This window comes from Sander lucioperca, chromosome 15 (genome assembly GCF_008315115.2).
Source record: "Sander lucioperca isolate FBNREF2018 chromosome 15, SLUC_FBN_1.2, whole genome shotgun sequence".
NCBI lineage: Eukaryota > Metazoa > Chordata > Actinopteri > Perciformes > Percidae > Sander > Sander lucioperca.
The window spans coordinates 21,251,173-21,277,302 of record NC_050187.1 but is presented as its reverse complement, the minus strand read 5'-3'; the positions used below and the strand labels follow the sequence as shown (position 1 = coordinate 21,277,302).

Here is a 26,130-nt window from a genome sequence, read left to right as displayed (position 1 = left end):
TATTTGAAAAGTAAACATGCCTGAGTAAGGTGTGGCGAAGACATGTGATATATGTTCTGTGATAGTAATTTATTTTCTGGGAAATATTATTGCTTCTACAGGAATAGCTGCTGTAACAGAATCCTTCAACCTGGGGGGGAGGGGGGAGCTAAAGACCAAACTCGGATGCAATGTCTTTAAATGATCTTTTTTCCGTAATTTCCTCTACATCATTTATTTGCTTCAGAATGTCCCTGAAGCAAACATTTAACATACAACTCTATTGCTATATACTTACATTGTAAAGCTTGATTTATGCCTTGTGGTACCTCTGAACAGCATCTGATCAGCAGTGGTCGGCAGCCAGATAACTATCAGGATGGACCTTGAAGAGCAGCTATGAACTTGTCCTCCTGCTGGTAAAATGGTGAACTGTCACATCAAAGGCAAATGATGCTGCTCTACAGCAGCCTAATAGGAGAAACCACCACCATTTTTATTTTCTTACAAAGACTGCAACGTTTTTTTTTTAAATATTATTTTTGGGGGCATTTTTAGGCCTTTATTTCCACCGGACAAATGAAGACATGAAAGGGGAGAGAGAGAAGGGAATGACATGCAGCAAAGGGAGTCGAACCCGTGACCGCTGCGTCGAGGAGTATATATATATGTGTGTGTGTGTATATATATATATGTATATGTGTGTATATGTGTGTGTGTGTGTGTGTGTGCACCTGCTCTACCAACTGAGCTAACCCGGCCACAACACTACAATGTTTTCATAAAAACAATTAAAAAAATAAAATAGTACATTCCTGCTTGAACCAAGGTGATACTAGTCAGGATATATTACAGCTGAGATTTCCAATGCCTCATGATGATGAATGTTTCATTAATGCTCATCTTTATTAAAAAGACGTACAGTATTATTTTCAAGAAACAGGTGAGGTGTAAATCACACGTACGTCCAAAAGGCCTTCTCTTGAGAGCATTTGCATTTATTTATGTTGTTGATTCACACAGAATTGACAAATATATATCTGCATATAATTCATGATGCATATTCTCAAAGAAAAAAACTCCAAACATACTCAATTGAGATCCAAATTCCAAAGCAACAATACGCCCCCAAAGAGGTCACAGAAAGTGAGAGCATCAGCAGCACGTTTCTTACGTTATGTGTCATTATAAATCTTGTTGGCATTTATTGCCAGCCACAGAAGAAGGGACTTAAATTGACCATCCCCCCCATGAAAGGCCAGCTGTTGGGCGGGTGGTTCCTGTGGGTGAGCAGAACTTTAACCAGAGGGTCTCAGTGCTGACAGATGAGGAGATTAATACAAGATCAGTCAGGTGGTAATCCCGCAGGACATTTGGAGATGCTAGAGTTAACGTGCTTAAGAACCAGCAGAAGGCCGAACCGGACAAATTCATCTCAAGGCCACCGCTTGTCAGTGTGGACTACAAAGATCCTTCGCTGTCATACGTGAGACTTCTCAAGTTCAGTTGAGCTGTCAGCAGCTGTCTTGAAACAGACACCTCAGCAGGAGGGCTGGAGACCCTACCCTTTTCTAAAACAGGCAAGAGGAGACTTGGACGACATTAACAATTGGAGCATGACATAGCAGACCTGCACCTAAAGTCTATCAGTGTGAAGGAATTAGTGACCAAAACCTTGAGTGACATTCTCTGGAGAGCATTAGGTAAGATCAAATTGGCTTTTTCACCAATGTGCAACTACATTACGAGACCTGAGTTGCAGGCAGTTTGAGGCATCGGTGGATGTTTTGCTAGGCACTGGGTGCTCTCTTGCCCCAATGAACCTGACAGGCAGCTGAAGGGTAGTCATCCGCTGTGACATCATTGGCTAGAAGACCATGTGACCCCGGATGCAGCACTCGGGGGCAACAACCTCAAGCTAAAGGTGCCCAGTCAACCAGCAAGATGTGGTGTAGCTACAGGCTGTCCAACTGCATGGAAAACAACTCTCACTCATCAGACTTCTAGACTTCAGGTTTGGAGTAAAAAAGTTATTTGCTCAGTGTAAAAAATAAAAACACATTTATCAAGACACTTACTCCTTCTTACAGCTTATGTTTAACTACATGACTAACATGCCCTTTCTGAGCAGGAACGATTCACCCTAAATCTGCCATATTGTTCACTCTTTTAAGAAAATCTTTATATTTGATAAGTTTTTCTGCAAAAACATGATTTTTGAAAATTGATTAAAATTATTGCTTTAAGTAACATTATTCATCATAAATATTTAGTACAATCACTCCAGAGCGTCTCTCAGAAGATCACCCATCTCTGTACTGCAGACATCGAGGCTCTACTGTAAACCAGCTTAAGAACTTTTGATCTCAATAAGATTAAATAAAGTCACTGAAGTGACTCATACATACAGTATGCCTGCATTATATTTCCAAGATAATTACCAAAATCCTTTTTGGGCATGTTGGACTCAATGTTCTAGTGTGAAGACAGCAGACATTGACCTGTCACCATTAAAGTGCAACATGATGTATGATTGTAGTGCTGCTGAAGCACAAATAAAGCCAGTGTCTTTAAGAGTGTATATAAACCCAAGAGTGCAGCTGCTTCTTTAAAGCTGAAGCAAGGCCTCATCTTTATTGCTCTCTGACATCCTGGCAGATATTGTCTTGCTGCCTTATCTCAACTCAGAAAATGATGGCAGTTTCTTCTGCCACTTTTTCATTCGCTGCTGCTTTAAGCTAAATGGATTCACTGTCATCTGCATATATCTCTGAAGGACACTGTCACATTTCAGCGAGACATTTACAGAACATTGGCTCTGCTTCCATCCTTTTCTTTAAAACATAGCCTAGATAAAAAGGAGACAGAGCAGCATGTTGAGAATTATCTAACTTTAAATTTTTTTTTAGTAAACCTTAGTACAGTACTTACCACAAAGGCCACAAAATACAATTTTCTCCTTTCCTCTAAAATATAATTGTTACTCCCTTGTTTTGCAGTACCTTCATTTAAATACCAGTAGGAATCATTAAGTATTTTATATGTGCTGAATATTACGACAATATTGCACTGTAAATTAATCTGAATTACACAGAAGATGTCGGGAAACAACATTGTATGAACAATCCAAGACAGAGTGGTTACCAAACAGGGTGTGAGAGGAGAAAACTGAATTTAATCATTAAATTTGTTTCAGTATTACGACTAGCAAAAACTCACAGACTGAGTACATATTGTGATACAGAAAATGAGTTTTATTCTCATGTTAATGTCTCAACATACAAATCACATTCTTTTTAATAAAAGAAAAGTTCAATCAGTACCTGGCATCTAGACTCTTTCTAAAAATACAACCATTTCACGTTGTATCCCGCCTTCTCTCTAACATATGCTATCTACTCAGAAAAATAGTAACATTACAGTTTGCTTCTGCTTACTCATTTAGTCAAACTTGTGGACCAATTTTTCTTTGAAAAACTGTGCAAGAATAGATCCCTTTTAATAATTCAAATAAGAAGTGATCCTTTTTTCCTAATTAAGAAAAAAAGGCCATCAATGAAATGTTAGGAACTGATGTGATAGATAAAAACGTGAATTAGTTACAGTAGAAATTATGGTACCTATTCGTAGTCTACTGCAAACCTAGGAACAGTTACATGTTTAAGGTTAACAGATAAACAAGTGCAAAACAGAAATAAAAGGATAAAGTTGCCTTAGTGGATTTTGGCACAATAAAATACAGGATATGGTTTCGAGGAAGGGCAGAATATTTTTCTCAATATTTCTTGCCTCCTGAATAAAAAATACAATTAAATAACAATGAAAATTCACTTACATTTAAAACAGATCAGAGGAAAATCCTTTATGATTTTACCCTGCAAATTTTGCTTCATAGTGTCTCTTTTAATGAGTACATCGATAAGTGACTGACAACCAACCACATGAAAACAAAAATAAATTCTTTAAAAAAAACATGCTAATACCTGCTAAGACATGACTTGATCGCCAGACATTCCTAGGCCTATGACCTAGTGAAAATACATGTAATATATATTTATATATGTTTATTTATTTTTATTTATGTTTAGATGTATCTGCATACTGTATATGTTATACTCTATATTGTTGTTAAATATACGTTAAAGAGATAGAATGATAGTTACACAGTGGTCTGTCTAGCCCTGGAGTGCATTCTGACGAGTTAACCCGTTGGCCGCCACTTTGGCCTACCCTCAAAACCTCACCATTGTCATGCGCTCTACACTGTACTGGTCTCAAATCAGCCTCTAAATCATCTATTCCGTGAAGGGTGAAATGATGCATTGGATCTTGAAAGAGAAACTTTCAAAAATCCTCTTAATGTTCTGGCTACGTGACCAGAGGCTGGTTTCAGATCAGGCATCTTCTCCAAAGGCACTTCCATAAACGGTCCACACACCCAGCTACTATCGAAACACAATGCATAGAGCAAACATCGATGCGTTTTGAGTTTTCGTGGCCGTCACTGCTGGCAGTCAGGTTCAGTAGGACCACAGCTACATACTTCAAGAGGTGTGATGCTTTTGCACTTTTGTGATAAACACCACAAGGAATGTGATACCTGATCCTGGCATTCCATTTCTATAGCATCGTATTCATGCTAGCAAACAGCCATGATTCAACTGAAATTGTCATTACAATTGTGAACAACAGCGTCAATGTTTTCGCGCTCTCTCGCACACTCACGCACAAACACAAACACAATTAGTTGTCAGTCGTCGTCAAATGGGTGCATAACTGTAGGGAAACCACACGTCATTTGGTACATGGGAGGGTCAGGGGGTGGCTGAACTTCATTAGTGTTGAGGTTTGTGTACACAATGTGGGAGGGGGGGGGGGGGGACATACACATTCAAGCAAATATTGAACACCAAGTCAGACTCATCTTTTGACTGTAATCGGACGCTTACAATGCAGCATTACAAATACACCACCAGAAACCCTTAGGGAAGACTGACTGAACTTTTAACGTTGAGATCCAGTGCTACTAACCTGCTCCGGAGCACATCAGAAATAAAGGAGGCCCTGATTATAAATCAAGACAAAGACACAATAAAAAAATATCAATAATTTACATAACTAGCTCATTGTAGTGTACCTACTGGTATAGTGTGAAAGGGTTAATTAGTGTTTGGGGAATGGAGATGAAAGCTGCAGCTTGCTGTAGTGGCAGCTGGTCTCCTCTAGGGGCAGCCGAGTGGAGTCCACAGGACTTTACTTTGTTCTTGATCAACTATAGTCATGATCTGAGTGCAAATGTAAGGCAGGGTGCCGCCTTGGACAATACCTGAAAATAGAGGGAACGTTTATTACAGTGCAAAGAAAGTACTGACTGACACATAGTGGGCATATTATCTGTAGTCTATGTTGTTGTTTTTAGATGTTTCGATTGCATACAAACCTGTGAAGAATTTGCTGTACTCTTGCTCTATCTTCTGTGCACTTTCAAATTGCTCCTTGGAATGTTTTTGAGAGACTTTATCCCGCAGATAAACCGGATCTTTCTGCTCCCTGTGACAAAAAAAAAGTCAAAACATATGAGGTATGAATCCAACACCAGTGACCACTTATCTTCCCTATATTTTGATTGTGTCTAATTAAGCTTTCCATTATTCAGAGCATCCAATACTGATAAAAGTGTATGCTCAAATTTAGAATTCACCTGTTACTTATTTTGCCAGTGAGGGTCTTGGGAGAGAAATCTTTTCTGAAAATCAGTCACAAATTAGGCAAACTATGTCTTTTGTTTATCAGAAGTACTTATTTAAATATGTGACAACAATGTCTGATAAATCCTGATAAAAATAGTTATTACATACAGCAAATACAAAGTAAAGAGGGGATACAGCACTTTCAATGAGCGGCTTTATTTTGAAAAAGAAAGAACAAAAAAAAACAGGCATGTTTCACCAGCTGTTTGGGATTATGCAAGAGTTTGTGGTGGGGTGCTTTGACAGACCCGCCAAAGAGTTCATGGTAGGATGTAGCGTGTGAAGGCTTAAAACACACACACACACACACACACACACACACACACACACACACACACACACCTGTACCAGGACAGTGTATGTGGTTCAAAGAAATGCTACTTACTTGATCTGCTTTGCATTTTTGTAGCGGACGAAGACAACAATTGGATAAATGTGAACGCTGTGGAGCCTTTCAATGGCGTGCGGGGCAATGTCGAGCAAACAGTGACAGCCCTGTATCCAAAAAAAAAAAAAAAAAAAAGAAACAGAGCAAACTAATTCAACAGTGTTTCAAAAGGCTTGACAATTGCCACTTGCTGTTACGAGTAGTAATCTTGCTTTTCATTCATCAATATCTAAGAAAGTGCTGCAATAGTGATAGCTTATCTTGAGCAGAGATTTAAAGACAAATTGAAGCCACTTTATCTTTCCTGATAAAATCTGATGAGAAAGAAAAGCACTGGCTAATACCTTATCTGTTATTTCCTTTATAGAAGCAACAGTGGTCACGTCAAAATGGCCACTCCTGCGCTTGTAGTCGATGAAGAGGCAGTCTTTGACGCCCCGCTCGATGGCTTGCTGGGATGCCTTCATCACCTCTGCAGACGTGACAGAAAGAGGGAAAGAGTAAAGAAAGAAATGGAAAAAGAAGAACCCTAAAGTCTTATTTAAGATGCAAAAATATCCAACCGTTGTTAAGAATGTAGATGCACAATTTATGCCCATACTTTGTAGGACTGCCAACCATCTGGATCAGGTGAACTCACCCAGTAAACATCTGCAGAACTTCCCAGGAGACTCTTTGACCAGCATCTCCTTGACGGCGTCAGTGAGCGGCCCAAGGATGAGTACCGGTCGGGGAGAGGTGCACTCCACCTTCTGGACCCGCTGGTATGCCAGGCTCACACAGTCTGACACAAAGAACACGCAATCAATATCAATCAAATATCCTTTTCGGCAAAATTGCACGGTGCCATTTTGATGCTTCCTGCTATTTTTATCCAAAACATCTAAATGTTTCTTCTCACCATCAAGGAAGGGGATGGAGTCTGTGCTGATGGCATCCAGAGCCACCATCTCTTTGCTGTCTTTGGAGCTGCTGCGTTTGTGTTTCTGTTTTCTCCTGAAGAAGGATCTGCGGGCCGCTGCAGAAAGAGTCTTACTGGAGTCTTCCTTCATTTCTGTCACACTGTGTCTGCGGTAAAACTCTTGGTCCATCCTAAAACACACACACACACACCATGTGCATCAGTGTATAAGAAGTAGTACTTGATTGTCTTACAGATGGCAGGAGACAATGCACTAAGGTTAGAGCAAATGTTTAGGTTAGGCATGACGTTCTGACAGTCAAGGTTGGTTGGAAAAAATAATAAATCTTTATTGATTGTTTAGCAATATCAATGCAGGTCTGCAGAGACACACGATAAGAGGACAACGTGATCTTGCAGTAAGTGCAAAAGGACAGTCCAACACATAAGGCAGAGAAGTGACATTATGATTTCTCCATTGAAGCAGTGTGGCACAGATTGTTGTCACAGCTGTTCCAAACTGTCCTCTAGCTCAAACAATGTATGTGTGTGTAAACTGGCATTGCATTCTCCACCCACATGTACTTGCTGGGGATCTGCCCCCTCTGGATCTGCTGTGCATTCTCATCTAGCTGCCAGGCCATCCACGTCCCGAAGCTGCCCTTTGGTAAAGACTCATCCACGTACAGGATGTCATCCTTCTTAAAACTGAGGTCCCCCTCAGCCTCCCCCACCCGGTCGTAAAGTGCTCTGGTAAGAGGGAGAGACAAAGATAGATGGGGAGTTGTGAAGAGTACGGCAGAACGAGGGAGCAGAGGAGCATAAAGTTAATGAAGTGAGAGAGCAGTTGAGGTATTAGACAAGAAAGGTGTGAAGAGAACATGATTAGGAATAGAGATAGAAGGAGGGTAAGAAAAGTGTAGAGAATGTTTATCAATTGACAGTATAGGCCTTGCTTGCCTTCTTGCTGGAGCCTCTTGAGTCATTCCAGAGCAGCATATCTGTGACTGCCAGGCAGGCTGAGTGTATTTACTGCGGATGACATCACAAGCCCACTTGCCTATATGACAAGTGACTGTGGCAGCTGTGGCAACACTCGCCAACAGGCTCACAACAATAAAACGTGACCACCTTCATTTTCCACTCATATACAGTGTATTTCTAATGGCCTGGAAAACACTGAGCACTAAAATGGATGAGGTGTTGGATCTGGTGCGTAGTGAGTAGAGAGATTTAGATATATGGGTTGATTAGCAGAATGCAGTCACACTGTGGATCTGGGACATAATTGGTTAGATGAGAAAGATTCCAGCTTGTCCAAGGGTCGCTCCAGTGGTGGTTCTATATATAGCAGCATGGACAGAGATGAGGCTGCTTGGGGAAAAATTAGTGTGGTCCTTTTACAGTGCTGTTACTCATAAATGCCCAACAATGATCTGTGTGCATGTGCAATGTGTATATATGCATGTACCTAATATAAAAGCCATCTCCTGGAACATCTTTGAGTGTGCTGAAGTCATCTGGCCGATGCTGCACCTTGAATGTGACTGTCTCTGCAGGCTTCAGCATCTCGACGTACACCTCTTCTGCCGTCTTATTCTTCATATTCACCGAGTTGTACTGAAAGACAAGAGGTAATTAGAATGAGAACTTCACTACACATCATGAAAAACAAAGACAAACTCAGGAGCAGCAGAGAAATTTGGTCCACTACTAAACAGCTACATTTCCTCCAAGCTTTCAGCTGTATTAAATTGTCGCAGTATTGATTTGTGTCATGTATGGGGGGAAGAAAACAAACAAGATGGGAGATTGGTGAACAGACTGATGCTGTGCGGCCTGATGACAAAGCTGCATGGCAATGCAGACAGCAGGCCCTTTGTGGCAGAGAGCTAAGTGGGAGCATGCCACGAATTGTCTGTTAGGAGTTTGCGGTGCTCCGAATGGATCGCCAACGTGAAGTGAGAGAGGACGCAGACGAGGAGAAGATCAATGAGGAACAATGACGGGCAGGAAAATAATAATACCAGCGTCTTCTGGCAGCACTTCAGTCTAAAGTTACAAAAGCACACAAAGCTTTGAACATCTTATTATAAAGAGTTTAGCTTTGAGATCACTTCAAACTGATATTACACCTACAAGTCTTTACTGTCTTACAAAAATCCAAATCTTTTTCCATTTGTGAAATGTATTAAAACTCCCACTTAAAAAGATCTCTCTCCAGTTATATCTGACTGAATAAAAATACTTTATGTACTCAAGTATATCTTAATATGACAATCAAAAAGCCACATAACTTTTTTGCACAGTATATTGGTCAGTTGCTCAGGTGTTTGTGCATTTCTAATGCATGTGTGAAAAAACAAGAGTCCACACCTCCAGAATGATGTCCCCAGGAAGCAGCCCATCAGGGCATCTGGCAGGACTGTCCTCATCCAGGCTCTCTATGTAAACGCCCCGTAGGTTCCCTCCGCAGAGTGTCACTCCCACCTCCACCCCAGGCCTGCGCACCGTCACAAGCCTCGGCTCATCCACCTTCTTGCTGCCCTCAGACGGCATTCTACAGGACAACAAGTGGTCAGTTAGAGAATTGAGGAGTCTAATGGTGTAGCATGGAGCAAGCATTTCTCTCACACCCAGCTTATTATTATGGTGGGGTTGTTTTTTCCCTTTATTAATGTTTGTGTTGAGGTTTACCTGATGAAATTGTTGGGACTGGTAGTGGGTGTGGTCTGTTTGGAGGAAGGAGTGAGTGTGCCCTCGTCCTGTTCGCTGAGTGTATCAATGGTGGAGTGATTGTCGGGGGTGGCAGCTCCGCTCCTCTGGGGAGTCGAGTGAGTACTGACTGGCTCCAAGCGGGAGCTGCACCGGTAGAAAAAAAAGAGAAAGGTGAATTAAAAACAGCGTCTCCATTACATCCTTTGTCCGCCAGAGAGCAACTTTATCTTTACGTTGTAAAATGTCTAATAAATAAAGTAAAATGTCTGTAATTATACTAGGCACGCAGATGAACGACTGCTGTTTCAGAGATTGTTCATTCAGCTAAGAAAGTGTGAATGCAATGAAAATGTGGCATCTGCCCTCTCTGCTAAGCAAACAAACAAACTATAAATGCATTTGAAGAACACCTGGCCATATAAAACAATATAAAAATGTCATTCTTAAACTGAAACTGAACTGATTTAGGAATCAGCTAAGCAGCAAACCTGGGGCTAACGCCACACTGAACATTTACAGACATTTCTACAAGAAACATCATGTTACCTGGAGCGGGAGTGGATGCCCAGCTGGTACATGTGTGGGTTGTATTGGGCCATAATGGTGATGGTGTCACACTGCTGGCCGATGATGAGTCGAGCTTGCTGCTCCGTAGCGTTCCGCAGGTTGATGCCGTTATACTAATGAAGGAAGAACAGTGTGAGTTTTAGGAGTGGTGGATTTACTCCAAGAACATAGAGATATTAACACGGTATGTGCCCAGTCTATTAAGGGTTTTAAGTCATTAGTAGTACTTGGTGAAGAAGATACCCATGAGAACTGGCAAGGCATTAGTTTTACACCCATTTCTAAAGTCTTAGAGTGCATACATGCATGTTCTGTAAAGAGACCAGGCAGCCATTATTTGCCTTGCAACATCTGTAGTCCGACTTGCAATTCAGAAGCAATCATGCCTAGTTGGGATTATTTATGATTTTTGTTGTAAGTCTCTACAAGGTTTTGGTAGGACATATTCACATACTTTCGTTTTCTTCAAAAACATTTGCTTTCTTTTTCCTTGTAACTACTCTGAATGTGTAGCATCCACATACACAGTATGTGCCCTCTTGATGTGGCATTGCAACAGAGTTTCAGGATTCTGCAACTGCATTTCGGCAAGTATTAAAATATTGGCAACTGTGACAACACTAATACATACAATCTACCGGGATGTGAAGCCATACAGAATAAAGGTATGGTAGGCAACAAAATGACTGAGCCTTTGAAGCAAACACATGTTAGTAGTATCAGATTAGTATTAGACGACTCCTGTATTGTTCGGCTCCTTGACAGGCATCTGACAACGCATTCTTTATTGATGCTGCTTGATGCCGCAACCTCTCCGACATACAGTAGGTTGGTTATACCTCCAGTAATTGGTCTCCATACTCCAATCCTGCCTGGTGGGCGATGCTACCTCCAGTAACTTTAGAAACAAAGATCCCTCCGTTCTCCCCCCCGACGATGGAGATGCCCAGAGGCTCCGCGCCTTTGTGCACAATTACATTGCGGGGTTCCTCCAAGTATGGCCTGGTGGGAAAGAGGTTTGTGTATAAATGAATAGCATCCCAGAAAATCAGTTACAGTGTACCACGCAGGTGCAAGTTGAAAGGGGTTAGGTGACGTCACAGTTGGATTGACCAACTTATTTACAGCTCTGGAGAGTTGCTTGCTACCTAGGCTTTTGCTCTACAAAATCATATCTGGTCCAAATTATAAACACTATCAATAGAAATACTGATTTGTGTTTAAAGAATGTTTGAGCCTGAGCTTACATTTCCCTCCAGGCCTGTAAATTGATCTCTCCAGTGCCACTTGACACCTGACTTACAGAAGAACCTGGACAGGTTTAGAGTACAGAGACACTGTGTGCAACATCATAAAAGCACAGGCAAGTGAAATCCCTTCACATGGAGGAGATTTGCATGAACTGTGCGTCTTCATAACAAGTTGGCATTGGACATGGCATACAATTCCATGAAAGCAGATAAGAGGAATGGATTTGCAGCCAGGGACAGAGGTAAACAGAGCGGTGGTGTACAAACAAGACCATGACCCAGAAGCTTGAGGCTGAATAATAATACCATTGCATAACATACATACTGTGAACTGAAAGGTGACTTGGCTTAAGGCCAAAACACAAACATGCATGTTGACCATGTCGTCATCATGGGGCATGGACAGGGCATGCAATATCTGAGACTCAAGTGGGTTTTCCGATATGGAGAGAGACAAGTGCAGACATATAAACAGAACACTGAACCTTTGAAGTTCAGCAAGTGTAGCTAATCAGGTCTATTTTTTTTTGGTTTCCTAAGGCAGTGATATTGTGGCATGCAAAGTATTATCAATCTGAAAATTAAACCGCGCTCTTGTGGAGGGTGAAAAACATCCCAATTCCTCCTCCTTTTGCATTCCATATAGTGCATGTATACTGCACGAGACTGTTCTGCTACTCTACATTATCTACCCAACTACACTGGAGCATGTGAACGACGTGAGCTTGGGGGAAGGGTGGGGGCATTCCCTTGTTTGTAGCACTTTGAGGAAGAACGAACCTGAGGCTCCTGAGAGAGGAGAACCTCGGCCTTGCAGCCAGAGGAATCCTTAGAAAAGATCGGTTACGGTAAAGAGATCTGGAGGCAGAAAGGTTGCAGAGAGGCGGGAAGAAGATAAAGAGCAGAATGGAGGACAAATATCAGGTGTCGGCAATACAAAATGGGACAGAAAGGGTGGAAAAAAGAAAATCGAATTCTAACACAGCAGCACATCACTGCTTCTTTTTTGGAAACAACAATAAGCTTCCATAGAATCATTAAGAGTTTTAATAGGATTTCAATAAGAGATTGCAAAGTTCTGACCAGGATAGACCGGTTGCCTGGCGACGCCTTTGGATATAGCCTAAGAGGATCCCTAAGGCCAGACATAGGATAAATCATACTCGCTTTTGAAGTGATCCTTATAATCATACTCTCCATTATTCACCCAACAGGTGTTTGGTGTTTTAACCTTCAAACACTGTTCCGGTCAAAAATGACCGATTTACACATTCCCTGTACCGTAAATATGGCATTTTTCATCAGATTGCCTCAAGACATTATGATATCCTTCACAAAAGGCATTTGAACACATAACATTCATTGTGACTACTTTCTTTGAATTTTGAGTGATTTATTCAACTTAGTCACACTTCTTTTGTTTACGGTCAAAAATGACCGCCATAGGAAATGAATGGGAAAGAGCATAATTTTCATCCAGGAGATGAAAGACATCTCCATACACACACTCCTACAACTTTCCTGTGCTTGTGTACCCATTCACAGGTGCAAAGCTTCCATTTGCAAGGGACACTGCACCATGACTGCAATTTGCCATTTGTGCGTGTGAACCACCAATGTTCGCACACACATGCATGCACGCACACACAGAAACACACACACACCCACCCACACACACACCCACACAAAGTTCATGTGTCATGTTGCCACTTGTGCATGTGAACCACCAATGTTCACACACATGCCTGCACACACACACACACACACACACACACACACACACACACACACACACACACACACACACACACAACGTTGGGGGTTTAAAACACCACCGAGCCACCCAACATCTACACCATTCGCAGAGTCATTTTCTCAGTATTCCTGTCCTAAAACAACGGCTGCAACTAGACACTTACAACAACCAACTGATAAATACTCCGTACAGGTCGTCTGTGATAGGCAACTTTCAATTTGCCAATGTACATTTTTCAGTCAGCAGCGGTCGACTGGGAAGTTAATTTATCTGTGAATGCTCATTTTTGTCATACCTGTCTTTCCTGCGCTCCCCTATTGGCAAAGGGCTGACTGAGATCCGAGGTAAAGTGGAAATGGAGCCTTGTGATTGGCTGCTGGCAAACGAGGAAGTCTCCAGATTGAGTGGCGAATGCGGAGGTGTGATGAGACTGGGACTGCTACACTCAGAGTGTGAGAGGGAGCCTGGATTTAGGGGAGGAGGAGCAGAAAGGTAGATCTCACATGAAGATACACATCTGGAATACACATTGAAATCCAGCAGTTAGTAGCTTTTGGTTTCTATATCTGTATATCGAAGCAAAGTTTAATGAAAGAAGCTTGGAACACATTGTTTTCACAGCAGTGCAAAAAATGGTTTAAAAACCATCTGAGGAGGAGGTTTAGGTAATCAGATCCTGAACTGCATGGAGACTATTTACACCTGGAAACATTATTTCTCTGAACACTATCTGACCACTCAGAATGTACATTAAGAAACAAATGTCATAACTTGGGGCTAACCAAAGGCTAAAGAGACAAACTGCTTACAGCAGTTCAGGTCAATTCAGGTGTTGACAATTCCACATCTGAGGATGACATTCAAAGTTTGTTTCTGTCGGTGCTGTAAAATCTCAATTTAAAAATGTATAAGACATGGATCTTAAAACTCAGCGAGACTGACAACGTTAAATCAGGCCTGAAGTAAAATAAAGAAAATATGGCTAGACCTAATAGCTGATGATGTGCATTATGATCTAAGGGGCTTTTAAGTGTTTTAATACTTACGTGATGAGTGTGAAGTGTTGTGTTTTTACTAGTGAGTGCATTACCTCTGTCTGACCCCAGCATGGAGCGGGGGTAGCGGGGAGTGGAAGGGATTTTGATCCTCTCTGTGCGGTACTGGACATTATTGGAAGAACCTGGTAGAGGGATGAGATAATACAGGAATGAATGTTGTGACATAATACCCTAAAAGAGAAAGGGCACCGAGCCTGTGACCTTTATGTGTGTGTGTGCGTGCATGAGTGTCAGACTGACCGAGTCGTGCGCTGGAGGGCAGTGAGTTTGTACCGTGTGAAGCTCTGCTGCTGCGTGACGATGAGGATTCAGAGTAGTCACTTGTGCGCTTCTGCTGGCTCAGGTCCAGGCTCAGACGGCCCTGGTGTTGTGGGCTACACAAACAAACAAAAATGCCTTAGGATGCATATACGTAACTATGCATACAATGCTTATACAATTATTTGAACATGCAAGGTATTTTACAGTTCAGAGTTAATTAAATTGATGGGCTGAGCTAAATCACAACTGTAGCAACAGTGGAAAATTATTTTCCACCCTAACCCAATTTTAGTTATGTGATTTAGACTTTAGGAAACTAAGAAATATTAGTAATCATAACAGGCCCCATCAGAAACACTGAACCGACAATGAAAGATGTAAACCGCCATTTAAAAACAACAGGTGTCAAGGAAACGGTGAGTGTGAGAAGGAGGTAACCTGGTGTGGGTGTGCTGGTGACATATCTGGGAGGCAACAGATGGACAGTTGCTGGTATGAACGCGGTGACTGCGCACGGTGTACACCGGATTCCTCATCACGGCTGTCACAGCGGGGCAAGGAGCCAGACCCCGGTGGACTGAATCTGACAGAGGACAGACACGCCACCATGTTAGGTGGGGTGGGGCACACTATGATTATAGTGAGAGCATGTAAGAGTATTTATGTAAACGTTTGAGAAACTTACTAGGAGGTAGTGTGCCATTGTAGACTGTGGGGACAAAGCCGACGCTGTGCCTATGGGAGCGGCTGGGGGAGGAACGCAGCATGTCCCTGGGCTCTGGTGAATGCTCATCGTTAGAGTAGCTCTGTGATTGATGACAGAAATAAGCGGTTACCATTTTCCCTGCAGGGTAACAAAACTCCATTATGTCTTGGGAGAAATCCTCTACCCTTCGCTAGAGAGAAGTACCATAGGAGAAAAATGACAGCACGAACATCCCATAACAGTAAAATGAACATTCATCCCCACTATGTTCTCCTGTGTTCTTCAGGGCCTGAAGAGGTAGCCACCCAGGAATGGCTGTCTGAGCCATGGGCACTGACTCAGCTCCTGGGTTGGGTAGCTGTACTAGTACAGAAGCATCAATCACTCTGACTCGCTGGCTAAGAGGCAAGTCCCAGAGGCATAACTGTGATGGGGCTGTAAATTATATTACAAAATGGATGCTTTGGCCCACTGGGATAATTTGAAATGTTGGTCATTTTAGATTCAAACACTTCTCAAATGCATCATGTTCTCATCTCTTTATTAGAGAAGCTTCTAAACAAACCTCGCCTTGAATTGGTGCAGGGATCATGCAAAGGAAAGTTTCTGAATCAAATGCACCACATAAAGACTCTAGATCCAATTTTTAAGCCTTAAATGGACTTACTTGGAAGGAGGGAAGAGTGATGGTCTGGGGGGTCATCCTACGTCGAAGAGCGGGGGCAGATTTGGGGCGCGGCCTCTTCACCTCTGGCTCCTCCCCTCTGGTTCGGCCGATGTCCTCATCGCATGACTTCCTCGAGGTCAGGACCTTGCCGTCCAGGAAATAGTGGTTTCCATTCCTGTCTCTTTCTCGCTCGCTTCTCTCTCCCGCCGCCATGGAGATGGCAGCCTCTCCCTTGCCGTCTGAGGTGATCGTGCAGTCAGAGGCAGAGCTGCTTTGATGTTTGTGTTTGAACTTGAAGGAGTCACTGCGAGTGGGTGGGGTTGGAGGGGTTGGGGTAGGGGTGGATGAGGAGGAGAGGGACTCTGTCTTCGAAGGCTGCGGGGAGTGGGAAGTTGCAGCAGCGGCCACTGCTGCAATCTGATTGGCTGCCATGTACTCCATCTTAGAGGAAGGTGTTTCGGGGCGTTTGAAAGTGTCTGGGTCGAAGATGGACTTCCTCTGCTTGGGCGATTTGTAGATGGAGAGCTGGGCTGCTGCTGTGACTGGACTGGTGTTATCTGGTGCAACAGACATACCTCCCACCATCATCTTGGGCCATGTGCCTCCACTGTGCTTCTTCTCCAGGGTTGTCTCCATTGTGATGCAGTCTGAGGCAGAGACAGGGTCAAAGGGCAAGGAGGAAGGCGCCTTTGTGTATGGACAGCACTCTTGGAAAGCACTGGGGCCATAGCGGCCAGTGCCCAAGTCAGAGGCCGGCCGAAGGCTAGTAGCATGGAGGGACCCTGTGGAGAACGGCTTGCTGATGTCGCTGTACACCTCATCAGATTCTCCTCTGACCTTCCTCCTCTCCCCAGAGATGCTACTTGTGCTGGTGGTTCCAACATCAGGGCAGAATATGTCAGTCTGTGTTGAGCTGTTGTGTTTCAGGTTGCGGCTGTTCCGGGAGTGAATCTCAGACAGGTGAATGCGCCCATTGGACTTCTCTGAAGACTCACGCAGACTCTCAAAGATGTTCTGGCCTGACGTACTGTGAGGGAAGAACTGTGGGGAGGACAGATGAAGCAATGTTGTGATAACACTGGCAAAGTAATTGGCAATGCATCAGATAATCCAGTTCTCACAAACCACACAACTGAAGATGTAAAACTGCTATGTAGGACATAAAAAAGTAGAAAGAAGGTCTTGATTGTTAGCATAGGTGAAGTAGAAAAGGAGCTCAAAAAGAGAGAGTGGCCCACCTTCATGAGAGAGAGGCTAAGAGAGTCCCTACAGCTCCTCAACAGAGCCTCACACTCTGTCACAGATTTGTTATCCAGAGCAATGCCATTTATCTGGGGAGTAGAGAAAGACATTGGAAATAAGGACAGGTCCTTCAACACCGAAGCAATTTTGATATTCATCTGAGGTGTGTGTGTGTGTGTGTGTGTGTGTGTGTGTGTGTGTGTGTGTGTGTGTCTGTGTTATGGCAGTATAATTAAATAGATGCACATCTACAAACACATACAGGTGCCATGTCTTGTGAACATGAGACCACCTGGGGCTTGAGATATGTCTCACTGCTGCAGTAAGGAAACCACAAGAAATCTAGGCCAGCACATTTCAGTCTGACAAACCCTCACACTCACATTTCCATCACAATGGGCCCGACTTGAGGAGTCAGAGATGTTGAAGAGCATATATTATGGATGAGATTTATCATGAAATAAGTTCAGGAAAGAACTTTCTCCTTTAACCTAGAACAAACGAGCATCTCTGAGCTCACCTCTGAGCCATGGAGTTCAGCTACTGACATTCAATTGCATCCCATGCATATTTCATTGAAGATTCAGCACTTTGGACTCTTTTTTTGGCAAACGCAATTAAGCATTTAATAAGTTATATATAACCCGATACACTAATGTGATTAACGTTTAAAAGGGCATGATAAAATACGATACTCTTCCAGGATTAAGATCTCTTAACGCATCATCTGTACTTACCATTGCTAATTGTGCTTGCAGCTGAGCTATCATCTGGCATATCACTTCCCTGGCTACATGGAGGAGACTGTTCTGCTGATAAATGGTGAGCAGAGATATCCAAGTGCTCTGGGATTCAAGGGTAATGCACAAGTTTCATGCTTAAATTTAACACAAACTTTTCAAAGATAAGAGATGGAGATGCATAGCTCCATTTCTGTCACTTGTCTTTTCTCTTTCATTCTCTGTGTGAGTATATTGAAGCTATGTGTTTAAAGACAGCTCCACGTAGCCCTCTAGAGCTGCAAGCTTTTGAGGATTTAATCAAAGCAGGAGACTTTCCTCCTTCCATTTCACGACCAAATCCCACTTTATCTGGGTTTGGAGTGTGGATACTGGAATGGAACAAGGCCTGGATTAGAAAGGCAAATGATCATGTGTGAGCTGTTAGTGTGGTAGATGTTGAAGGAGGGAGTATAAAAAAAAAATTATAAAGAAGAATTTCAAAGAAGCTAAGAAAAGACTCACAGCGATCAGTCTGTCTCCAACTGTGAGAGAGCCTTCCCTGGCTGCTGGACTGCCCTGGACAAGGGCAGTGACAAACACACCGCTCTCCAGACCAATACCACTGTCTGAGAGATAGGAGGGAAAATGGGAAAGGGTGAAATAACACTGAAGCATTAACAGCCACAAGGCTTAGTAATGAGACAAGACAAAGCAAGCCAAGTCATTTAGCACTCCATATACCTTGGTGTCCCACAAGGTTGATGTGGACAGGAGTGAGGAGCCTTCCTCCCAGAGACTTCCTTCTTCGTACTACCATGTTGATCAATCCGCCACCATTAAGGAAGGCCTTCACCACCTGCTTCCTGTCCTTATTGGTCAGGTCCATGTCATTAATCTTCAACAACCAATCATTCACTCTGGAGACACAAGAGGATGGACAATGAGGGATTTAACGGTTAGTCAAGAAAAGAACACGATAGCTTCTTGAAGCAGCTCATACCTTAACCTTCCATCTGCGATACTTCCTTTGTCCACTCTTGTAACAAATATACCACAATCTCCTGGTAAATACGGATCATTTACCCCCTCAGCGATATCAAACCCAAGTGCCTTTAAATCCATGTCGTCCTGTAAGGGCAATAATATTAATGTCAGTAAATTCCTTCATTTTGACAAACTTATTTCACTATCATTACGTTCTGGAGCGCTACTGGCTCTCAGGAGACTGGTGTGTCACCAAATCACTCTCAGGTATAATAGCTGAGCACTGATCTTACCCTGTTTTTCTCAAACTCCACCACCTCTGTCTCCCACTCCAGGGAGTCTGTGTCGATGGCTGAGTCGTGAGAGCTGTGGGCCATTAGCTGACAGAACCGGGCCTCCTTCTCCAGCTGGCTCTCCATCTTCTCTCTTAACCGAGGAAGAAATCGCACACAGAATCAAAGGTCAGTCACTTGAGGATAGATGGGCAGAGACAACAGAGAGATCACACACACAGCCAGTCTTTATACTTGGAAAATAGTTTTCTTACCAAAAGCACAATGTTTTTCTGTTTGGAATAAAATGACAAGGTACACCACTCTGGATGTAGAATCCAATCCAAGTATAAAATTAAGAAGAAATTATGTCAAAAAGTATGAACGTTTTGCCCTTCTTTTTATTTGGAATTGGGCTCAAACTTCTGGTATCTTCCAAAAGTATTTCTTGTGTCCTTTCTTACACTTTCTGTTTTGTGGTTTATGGAATCAAACTTATCTTTACTTATAAGAAAACTAAAAGTAGAATGCACACAATGCCCAACTGTCAGTAAGATATATGGTGTCCTACTGAGGCATGCCTTGAGGGTAGATGTGACATTAAAACCCCAATCTTACACTGTTCTTTACAGAGGATAGAGAAAGAAACTCTCAAAGTCACAGCATACTGCATGCTCCATCAATGCTTTGACCGACAAATGGCTTTCATATTCACTTTAGCCAGCAGAGGGAGCTTTTACACGCAATATAAATTCATATGCAGGGTGACAAGGCCAGTGAGAAACCAAATGTGTATGTGTGTCCAAAACACTAACGCTTCTCAGGATTACACTTTTAATCTGGGCATGTGAAAATGGCGCCAGACAAACAACTGAGCTCCATGATGTCTCCAAAGGCAGAATATCACAGTTCACGCTCTGCCACACACTGAGTACAACAGCTAGACAAGTTGGCAGAGTAGAGGCGATGTTGTTCTGTGCTCGCTCAAATGCAGGAGGATTTCCCTTGGATTGCTTATGTGAGTGTTTCCTATCATTTTTATAATAACTGAGGATTCAGAACCATGGTGAAGACTCACTTTAGTTCTTTGAGCTCTCGCAACGCATCATTCTTCTGTTTCCTCATATCGTCGAGATTACGCAGGGCATCGGCCAGATCGCTGACTGCCCGGTCCCTCTCCCGCCGTAGGTTATCACACAGAGTCCTGGGGAAGAAGAGGCGAAAGTAAGAATAAAGGGCGAAGCGTATAGGGAGAAGCAGTAATTAGCCAGTGATTCTCTACGACACTGTATGTGGCCTCCCAACTCTGTCAGGAGTCTTTAACAAACCCATACACAGACTGACCTTATGCTCTCTCTCTCTGCCACTATTTTGTCCCTCTCTTGAAAGGCCCAGTCCCGTCGACATTTGGCCACCTCCGCCTCCTGTGTGGCCTCCTTCAGTTCCTGGGACATGGCCTCATACTGTTTCCTCAGCATCTCAATCTCCTTATTGGCTCGTTCCATGTCCAAGGTGGCCGAGTCTTGTTTCTAAGAACATTGAGTATACATGAATAAGATTATTCGTAAAACAACTGTGCTACATGCTGCATTTCCATATGTAACAACATCATAGAGTTTACAGTGCCTGGTGTGAAAAAAGTAACGGTGGAGAGACTGTGCAGATGTGTGACTTTCAAACAAACCACAGCTCATCTTTAAGGTCTTAAAGGTTTAAGTGCATGTGACCAGCAGAATGACTGTTAAGAGGGCCATCTAGTGGGCAGACAGAGGTGTGACATAAATCCGCTTAAGGGTCAGTCCACTGACATACTGTAATCCACCAACTGACAGCTCACTGGATGCACTAAGCTCTTTATCATGTGTCTAACCTTTGACTTTATACTGTCAAATCTAAGGTGCAGTTTGTTACCTGTCTGGCCTGATAGTACTCTCGGAGCAACTGATCCCTTTGAATGATGGCCTCCGTCCTCTCTTTGCGGGCCACGTCCCTCTCCTCCCGTACCATCTCGATGTCCTTGCAGGCCTGACTCAGCTCCTTCTGAGCCTCGGCCTTGTCCTTCACCTCGTGGCAGTACTTCTCCAGCAGCTCGTTCCTCTCGCAGATGGCCCTGTCGCGGTCCACCAGTGACGAGTTTAACTCCTGTGGGGAACAAAGGGTGCAAAACAGAATGAGGGCATCTCAACACCGTGAGTCATTAATGCGATGTGAAAAAATGATGTGGCCAATGCAGAGTAATCAAACAGTAGTTATGAATCCCTTTGGTTTGTCAACCAGTGTTTAGAAATAGTCTTCAAAAAGGAGGCGGTGTAGCTGAACTATTTTTGTGCAGTGTCATTGGAGAGAACGCCTGGCTCAAGTCACCAACAGACACACTAAAAACCTGACAGGTTGAATTCAATTTTCACTGAGGAAATAGTTCACTCAGTAAGACAGTAAGTCTCCTGGGGAAGCTGTGATAGATGAGTAAGGACAAAATCAGTTTTATTTCAAAATGCTTTATATCCAAGCTTTTTAAATGAATGATTACTTCAAAGAAGAATCACCAAAGTCAGTTTCCAGTCTTATCGCTAAGCTAACTGGCTTCAGCTACATATTTACTGTAGAGATATGAGTGTGGTCTCGATCCTCTCATCTAACTCTTGGAAAGAAAGCGAATGAGCGCATATTCCAAGTTTTTCATTCAACATGTCTATAATATAAAATCAGATTTGGTGAGTAAACGTTTTGACATCATGTCATTCATGAGATATATATATATATATATATATATACTCTGCTTATTTTATAAGAACAGTTGTGCTGATGTTTTTTGGAGCAATACTCATAAACTTCATGTTCAGCCTCCATGCTGGCCAGTCACCTCTCTGGATATTAAGAGTGCATCAGATATAACTGTTATTGTGTAGTTGTGAAGTTCTTGAGTCTCTGATACCTGCCGGAGTGCCTCCAACTCTTCACTGGCAACCACTCTCTCTGAAGAGGTGTTTTTCAGTCGGGCCTCGGCTGCCTCCAGTTCTGTCTGCAACTTGTCCAGCTCCTTGATCACCTGGTCCCTCTCACTCATGATGAGACGATACTCGTTGAACACAGAGTCCCTCTCCTCCTTGTACTTCTCGCAGTCCTTGGCTGCCTTCAGCTGCAAGTTCTTGTAGCGTGTCACCTCCGACTGCAGGCGCTCCATCTCTCTCTGCAGCTCCTTGTTCTGAGCGGAGGACTTGTTCAGTTCCTGCTGCACTGAATCAAACCTGGGAGGGTGGAGGAAGATGGTGAGCGTTTCAGTGAACAATTATTTTATGAGATGCTCATATAAAATGATGTGCTGGCTGCAGCTTGAGTGTAGCTCATATAGCCCTTGTTCCTATGTGTGTGTACAGGTGCTGGGTCATCACCGCCTCTGCTAGACTGATTCCAGCCTGTGAAACACGCACAGGCATGATCCACAATATTTACAACATATCAATATAAAGTTATTTTCCCTGGAATATGACAGCGGTCGGTTTGATCTCATGTGTTCTTGTTCTCTGTATGTGTGCGGGTGATAAATGCTTTCACCTCCTTATCGAGGTGGAGTACTGCTGCTGGTAGTGCATGGCCGAGTCTCGCTGTTTGAGCAGTGCGTCCATCTGCTTCTGCAGCCTTCGGTTCTCCTCCTCCGCCTGCTCAAGGCGGCTCAGGTCTGTGTTGTGGTTAGCCACCTTCTCACTGTAGCGCTTGCTCAGGGCGTCATACTCCTTCTTCACGCCCTCCAGCTTGTCCATAGCTGTGTCATACAGTTTGTTTAACACCTCTGATGAGCCCTTCTCTCTCATTACCTGGTAAGGACAACACAAGTCATATAATATGTCATTATAAAACTACTAAACTAAGTCTGTATTTGCTGTGCCCCACCTTAGCAGCAGATGGCATCAATGTGTAGGCAGGATTCTATTTTTACAGCAAATCCTGTGCCAGCTTAAACAAGGGCTTTTTTTAAAAGTGTAAGTTCATTTTTAAAAACTGAATTAATGCATGCAAGTAAAACCAAATGGCTAGCCTGCAATTAACTGTTTTATGTGTAGTGAGTCTGTCCTTCAGAATGGATTACTAATTCTCTGTGAGGCTGTATGTCTCATTACTGCAGGTCTTGCTGATATAGTCCTCCTAAATCCTGACAGAGTTGCTGAGACCCGAGGACTGTATTGACCTCGCCCACACAGCATACACTGCGTATACACTGATCTTGTAGCTACATGGGTTGGGTCAGCGTGCCCTTTGCCCAAGCCAAAGCCAAAGCCCTTTTCTCCTGCACTTGCCCTTTTCAGAAGTGCACTGTATGCATTTCCCTCTGCTTGGTTGCCCTGTGCTGTTAACAACTGCAGTGTTCCCATGGGTGCTGTGTGAGACAGTACTGCATAGTAGTCCAGAAAGGGTCACAGCAACCTTGCGCTGTTTAGAACTACGAACAAGTAAGGAAATATGGTTTGATGCTCCAAAATGTATGACTTCCAAATATAAAGCGGTGAAAACCTCAGCACTAATACAAATATGTGATGCTGTAGCAAATGGAACACATTTTTTGTGAAAAATTTAATTTTGTATAATGGCTCTAGCATCTGTGCCACATCAGTAAACCTCCAAAGGCAACTCCTGCCCTTAAAACATCTGGGCAGATACAGATCACACCCACACACGTGTCTGTGCTGTGTGTGTGTGTGTGTGTGTGTGTGTGTGTGTGTGTGTGTGTGTGTGTGTGTGTGTGTGTGTGTGTGTGTGTGTGTGTGCGCTGTGTGTGCGTAATGTACCTGCTGTTGCTGCAGCCGGAGGTCTGCTAACTCTTTCTGGTCTTGACTGTGCAGTCGTTTGAGCTCCTCGCAGCTCTGTTTTAGGTGGTTGTGCTCTCGGACAAGTTGAGTGTCGTCCCTCCTGAGTGTCTCCATCTCCTCCTTCAGTTGGGTCTGTTCGCCTAAGATGCGGCTGTGCAGCATGCTGGAAGAGGAAACACACAGACGCGCAGGAAGAGTAAACATGTATATACAGGGAGATACATTGTACATGCAAATATATACGTAACAGAAAGCAAGCTTTGATGTTAATAAGTAAACAGAAGCTTAAAACCTAGCAGGAGAATTCTGCAAGTGATATGCAACGTGTAAAACTACAAAAGGTAATTTAATTCATGGACAGTTTTCAAGAGGGGTACACTATCCGGAAGTTTACCTTTTTAGAAGTTAGGAAATATAATAATTAGCTAAAACAGCTAATACCCTGTATGATCAGTCTCTGTGCTCCAGAAATTTTGCCTCAGCTTATGAGTTGTTAGGCTGAATAATTCAATCACGTAAATGCCTCCATTTCAAAGCTTTTAAAACCATGCTTGTTTTTTTGGAGTGCCAATTCCCTGTCAATGTGAAAGCCAGCTGTAGCTCCAAGGGATGTTCTTTCAATTAGGTTAATTGCAACACCATGCCAATATTCGCTACAATTCCAGTAAAACAAAGCGATAAAATGTAATTAGTTCTACGCTGAAAAGCAGCAGGTAGCAGAATGTTCATCCTACGCTTATGACATGTGCACTTCAATAATAAGTCCTGGCATACATTCATCTCTGCTTTCGTATGAAAATCTAAGCAAACTGGGTGCATTCATTGCATTTAGACATAATACAGGCAACTATTTAAAACTGAAGGTCTAAGAGTCCTTCATTAGCAAAGAGAAAGGGAAAAAGATACCATGACACTTAGCAGTAGAAATACTCACTGGTAGAAGTCAGCCTCTTTTACAGCCTCCTCGCACCTCTTGAGTGTTTTGGTGTGCTGGTTCTGGAGAGACTGCAGATCTGCCATGGCCCTCATGCACTGACTTTTGAGACGCTCATAATCATGACTGGGTTTGGAATTTGGCCTTAAGGGGAAAAGCAGCAAGGAATCAACACTATCCAGCAGCCTTGTACTATAATGCGGCCGAATACAGCTCAGATTGGAGGATGTAAAAGAAAGAGTGGGCCTTCCCCTTGCATGACAATTCATTAGATAGGAATGTAATGTTCGACTAAATGACATAACATTAAAAAAAAAGTATGCACTGATGTAAGCAAAGCAGCCTTCATATCATATGTTGCACAAGAACCATCTGGTAATTAGAGCACATTAAAGAAGCAGCCACTGTCAAGTGCCCTCTCTCTGCACGTTAAGAGTCAACAGTATTCTAGACAGCAGAGAATTAATAGATGAAAACAAGGCAGCCAGAAGTAAGGACACTGACATCACAGTGTCTAACAATCTATAGAGAGTAAACATTACCAGTCATGAACTTTGCAGCTCTGACAGCAATGAATCTTAGGTCAGAGTCAATAGTTGGATCTGATGCATTTCATTTAAGCAACAAAAATTGATCTATAATTATAGTAGACAGATTCATAGACATCAGCCAAATAAAAGTGTTACCAGAAGCATAAAAAAAACAGTAACAACAATAACTTGGAAGGCAGGCCCAGATTTGCACCTGCAGTCATCGAAGGTGGTCCCGGGCGATGCCAACGCCAGACGCTTGCGGAGCTCATCCCTCTCCCTGGTCACCTGGCGGAGCTGGAACAAGATGGTGTCCAGGTTGTCACCGGATGGCCGGTTGTCGTTAATGGTGGGGGGTGGGGAGGATGCTTCACCGTTAACGGGCGAACCTGCAACAGTGAGCACATTATCAGAGGTAATCAAAACACACTGGAAAAGTTTCTCTGGCAATGTATATTATCATTCAGGAGGTGCATAATATGTATATGTACATTAGCCCAGATGCCATTAGAGACATCCAAAAGGGACACAGATAACGTGTTAAGGTACAAAGAGTACCCTTGCAACCAACTTTAGCATTAGGAAGCAAAAGAGTTCAGTCCTGTCCAACGCTCAGGGCAGCAACTGCCTGTTATATAAT

General features: G+C 43.1%; 1 protein-coding gene across 7 annotated transcripts in view; it reads right to left on the bottom strand.

The window, feature by feature from the left end:
- Positions 1-3,134: 3,134 nt before the first annotated feature.
- dlg5a (discs, large homolog 5a (Drosophila)) overlaps positions 3,135-26,130 on the bottom strand; it is a 36,038-nt gene continuing 13,042 nt past the window's right edge. Inside the window, exons 3-36 of one of the 7 annotated variants that reach the window (XR_004895158.1) lie at positions 25,705-25,879; positions 24,961-25,104; positions 24,006-24,189; positions 22,777-23,036; positions 22,157-22,469; positions 21,133-21,363; positions 20,566-20,750; positions 20,300-20,425; positions 19,243-19,375; positions 18,966-19,093; positions 18,707-18,882; positions 18,488-18,591; positions 17,240-17,332; positions 16,002-17,042; positions 15,314-15,434; positions 15,067-15,211; positions 14,608-14,741; positions 14,400-14,489; positions 13,605-13,773; positions 12,334-12,411; positions 11,143-11,305; positions 10,283-10,416; positions 9,716-9,880; positions 9,395-9,578; positions 8,490-8,638; positions 7,598-7,768; positions 7,019-7,209; positions 6,758-6,901; positions 6,462-6,589; positions 6,115-6,224; positions 5,681-5,725; positions 5,420-5,529; positions 5,076-5,305; positions 3,135-5,036 (exon numbers count right to left, since the gene is read on the bottom strand). Coding sequence is in view for 5 of the 7 variants with exons in the window: in XM_035991988.1 (XP_035847881.1) it covers positions 5,202-5,305; positions 5,420-5,529; positions 5,681-5,725; positions 6,115-6,224; positions 6,462-6,589; positions 6,758-6,901; positions 7,019-7,209; positions 7,598-7,768; positions 8,490-8,638; positions 9,395-9,578; positions 9,716-9,880; positions 10,283-10,416; positions 11,143-11,305; positions 12,334-12,411; positions 13,605-13,773; positions 14,400-14,489; positions 14,608-14,741; positions 15,067-15,211; positions 15,314-15,434; positions 16,002-17,042; positions 17,240-17,332; positions 18,488-18,591; positions 18,707-18,882; positions 18,966-19,093; positions 19,243-19,375; positions 20,300-20,425; positions 20,566-20,750; positions 21,133-21,363; positions 22,157-22,469; positions 22,777-23,036; positions 24,006-24,189; positions 24,961-25,104; positions 25,705-25,879 (5,828 nt within the window). In the remaining 2 variants the exon portion in view is untranslated. Of the gene's footprint in view, positions 5,306-5,419; positions 5,530-5,680; positions 5,726-6,114; positions 6,225-6,461; positions 6,590-6,757; positions 6,902-7,018; positions 7,210-7,597; positions 7,769-8,489; positions 8,639-9,394; positions 9,579-9,715; positions 9,881-10,282; positions 10,417-11,142; positions 11,306-12,333; positions 12,412-13,604; positions 13,774-14,399; positions 14,490-14,607; positions 14,742-15,066; positions 15,212-15,313; positions 15,435-16,001; positions 17,043-17,239; positions 17,333-18,487; positions 18,592-18,706; positions 18,883-18,965; positions 19,094-19,242; positions 19,376-20,299; positions 20,426-20,565; positions 20,751-21,132; positions 21,364-22,156; positions 22,470-22,776; positions 23,037-24,005; positions 24,190-24,960; positions 25,105-25,704; positions 25,880-26,130 lie in introns of all 7 variants that reach the window. The other 6 variants (XR_004895159.1, XM_035991988.1, XM_035991989.1 and 3 more) reach the window with 6 other exon arrangements.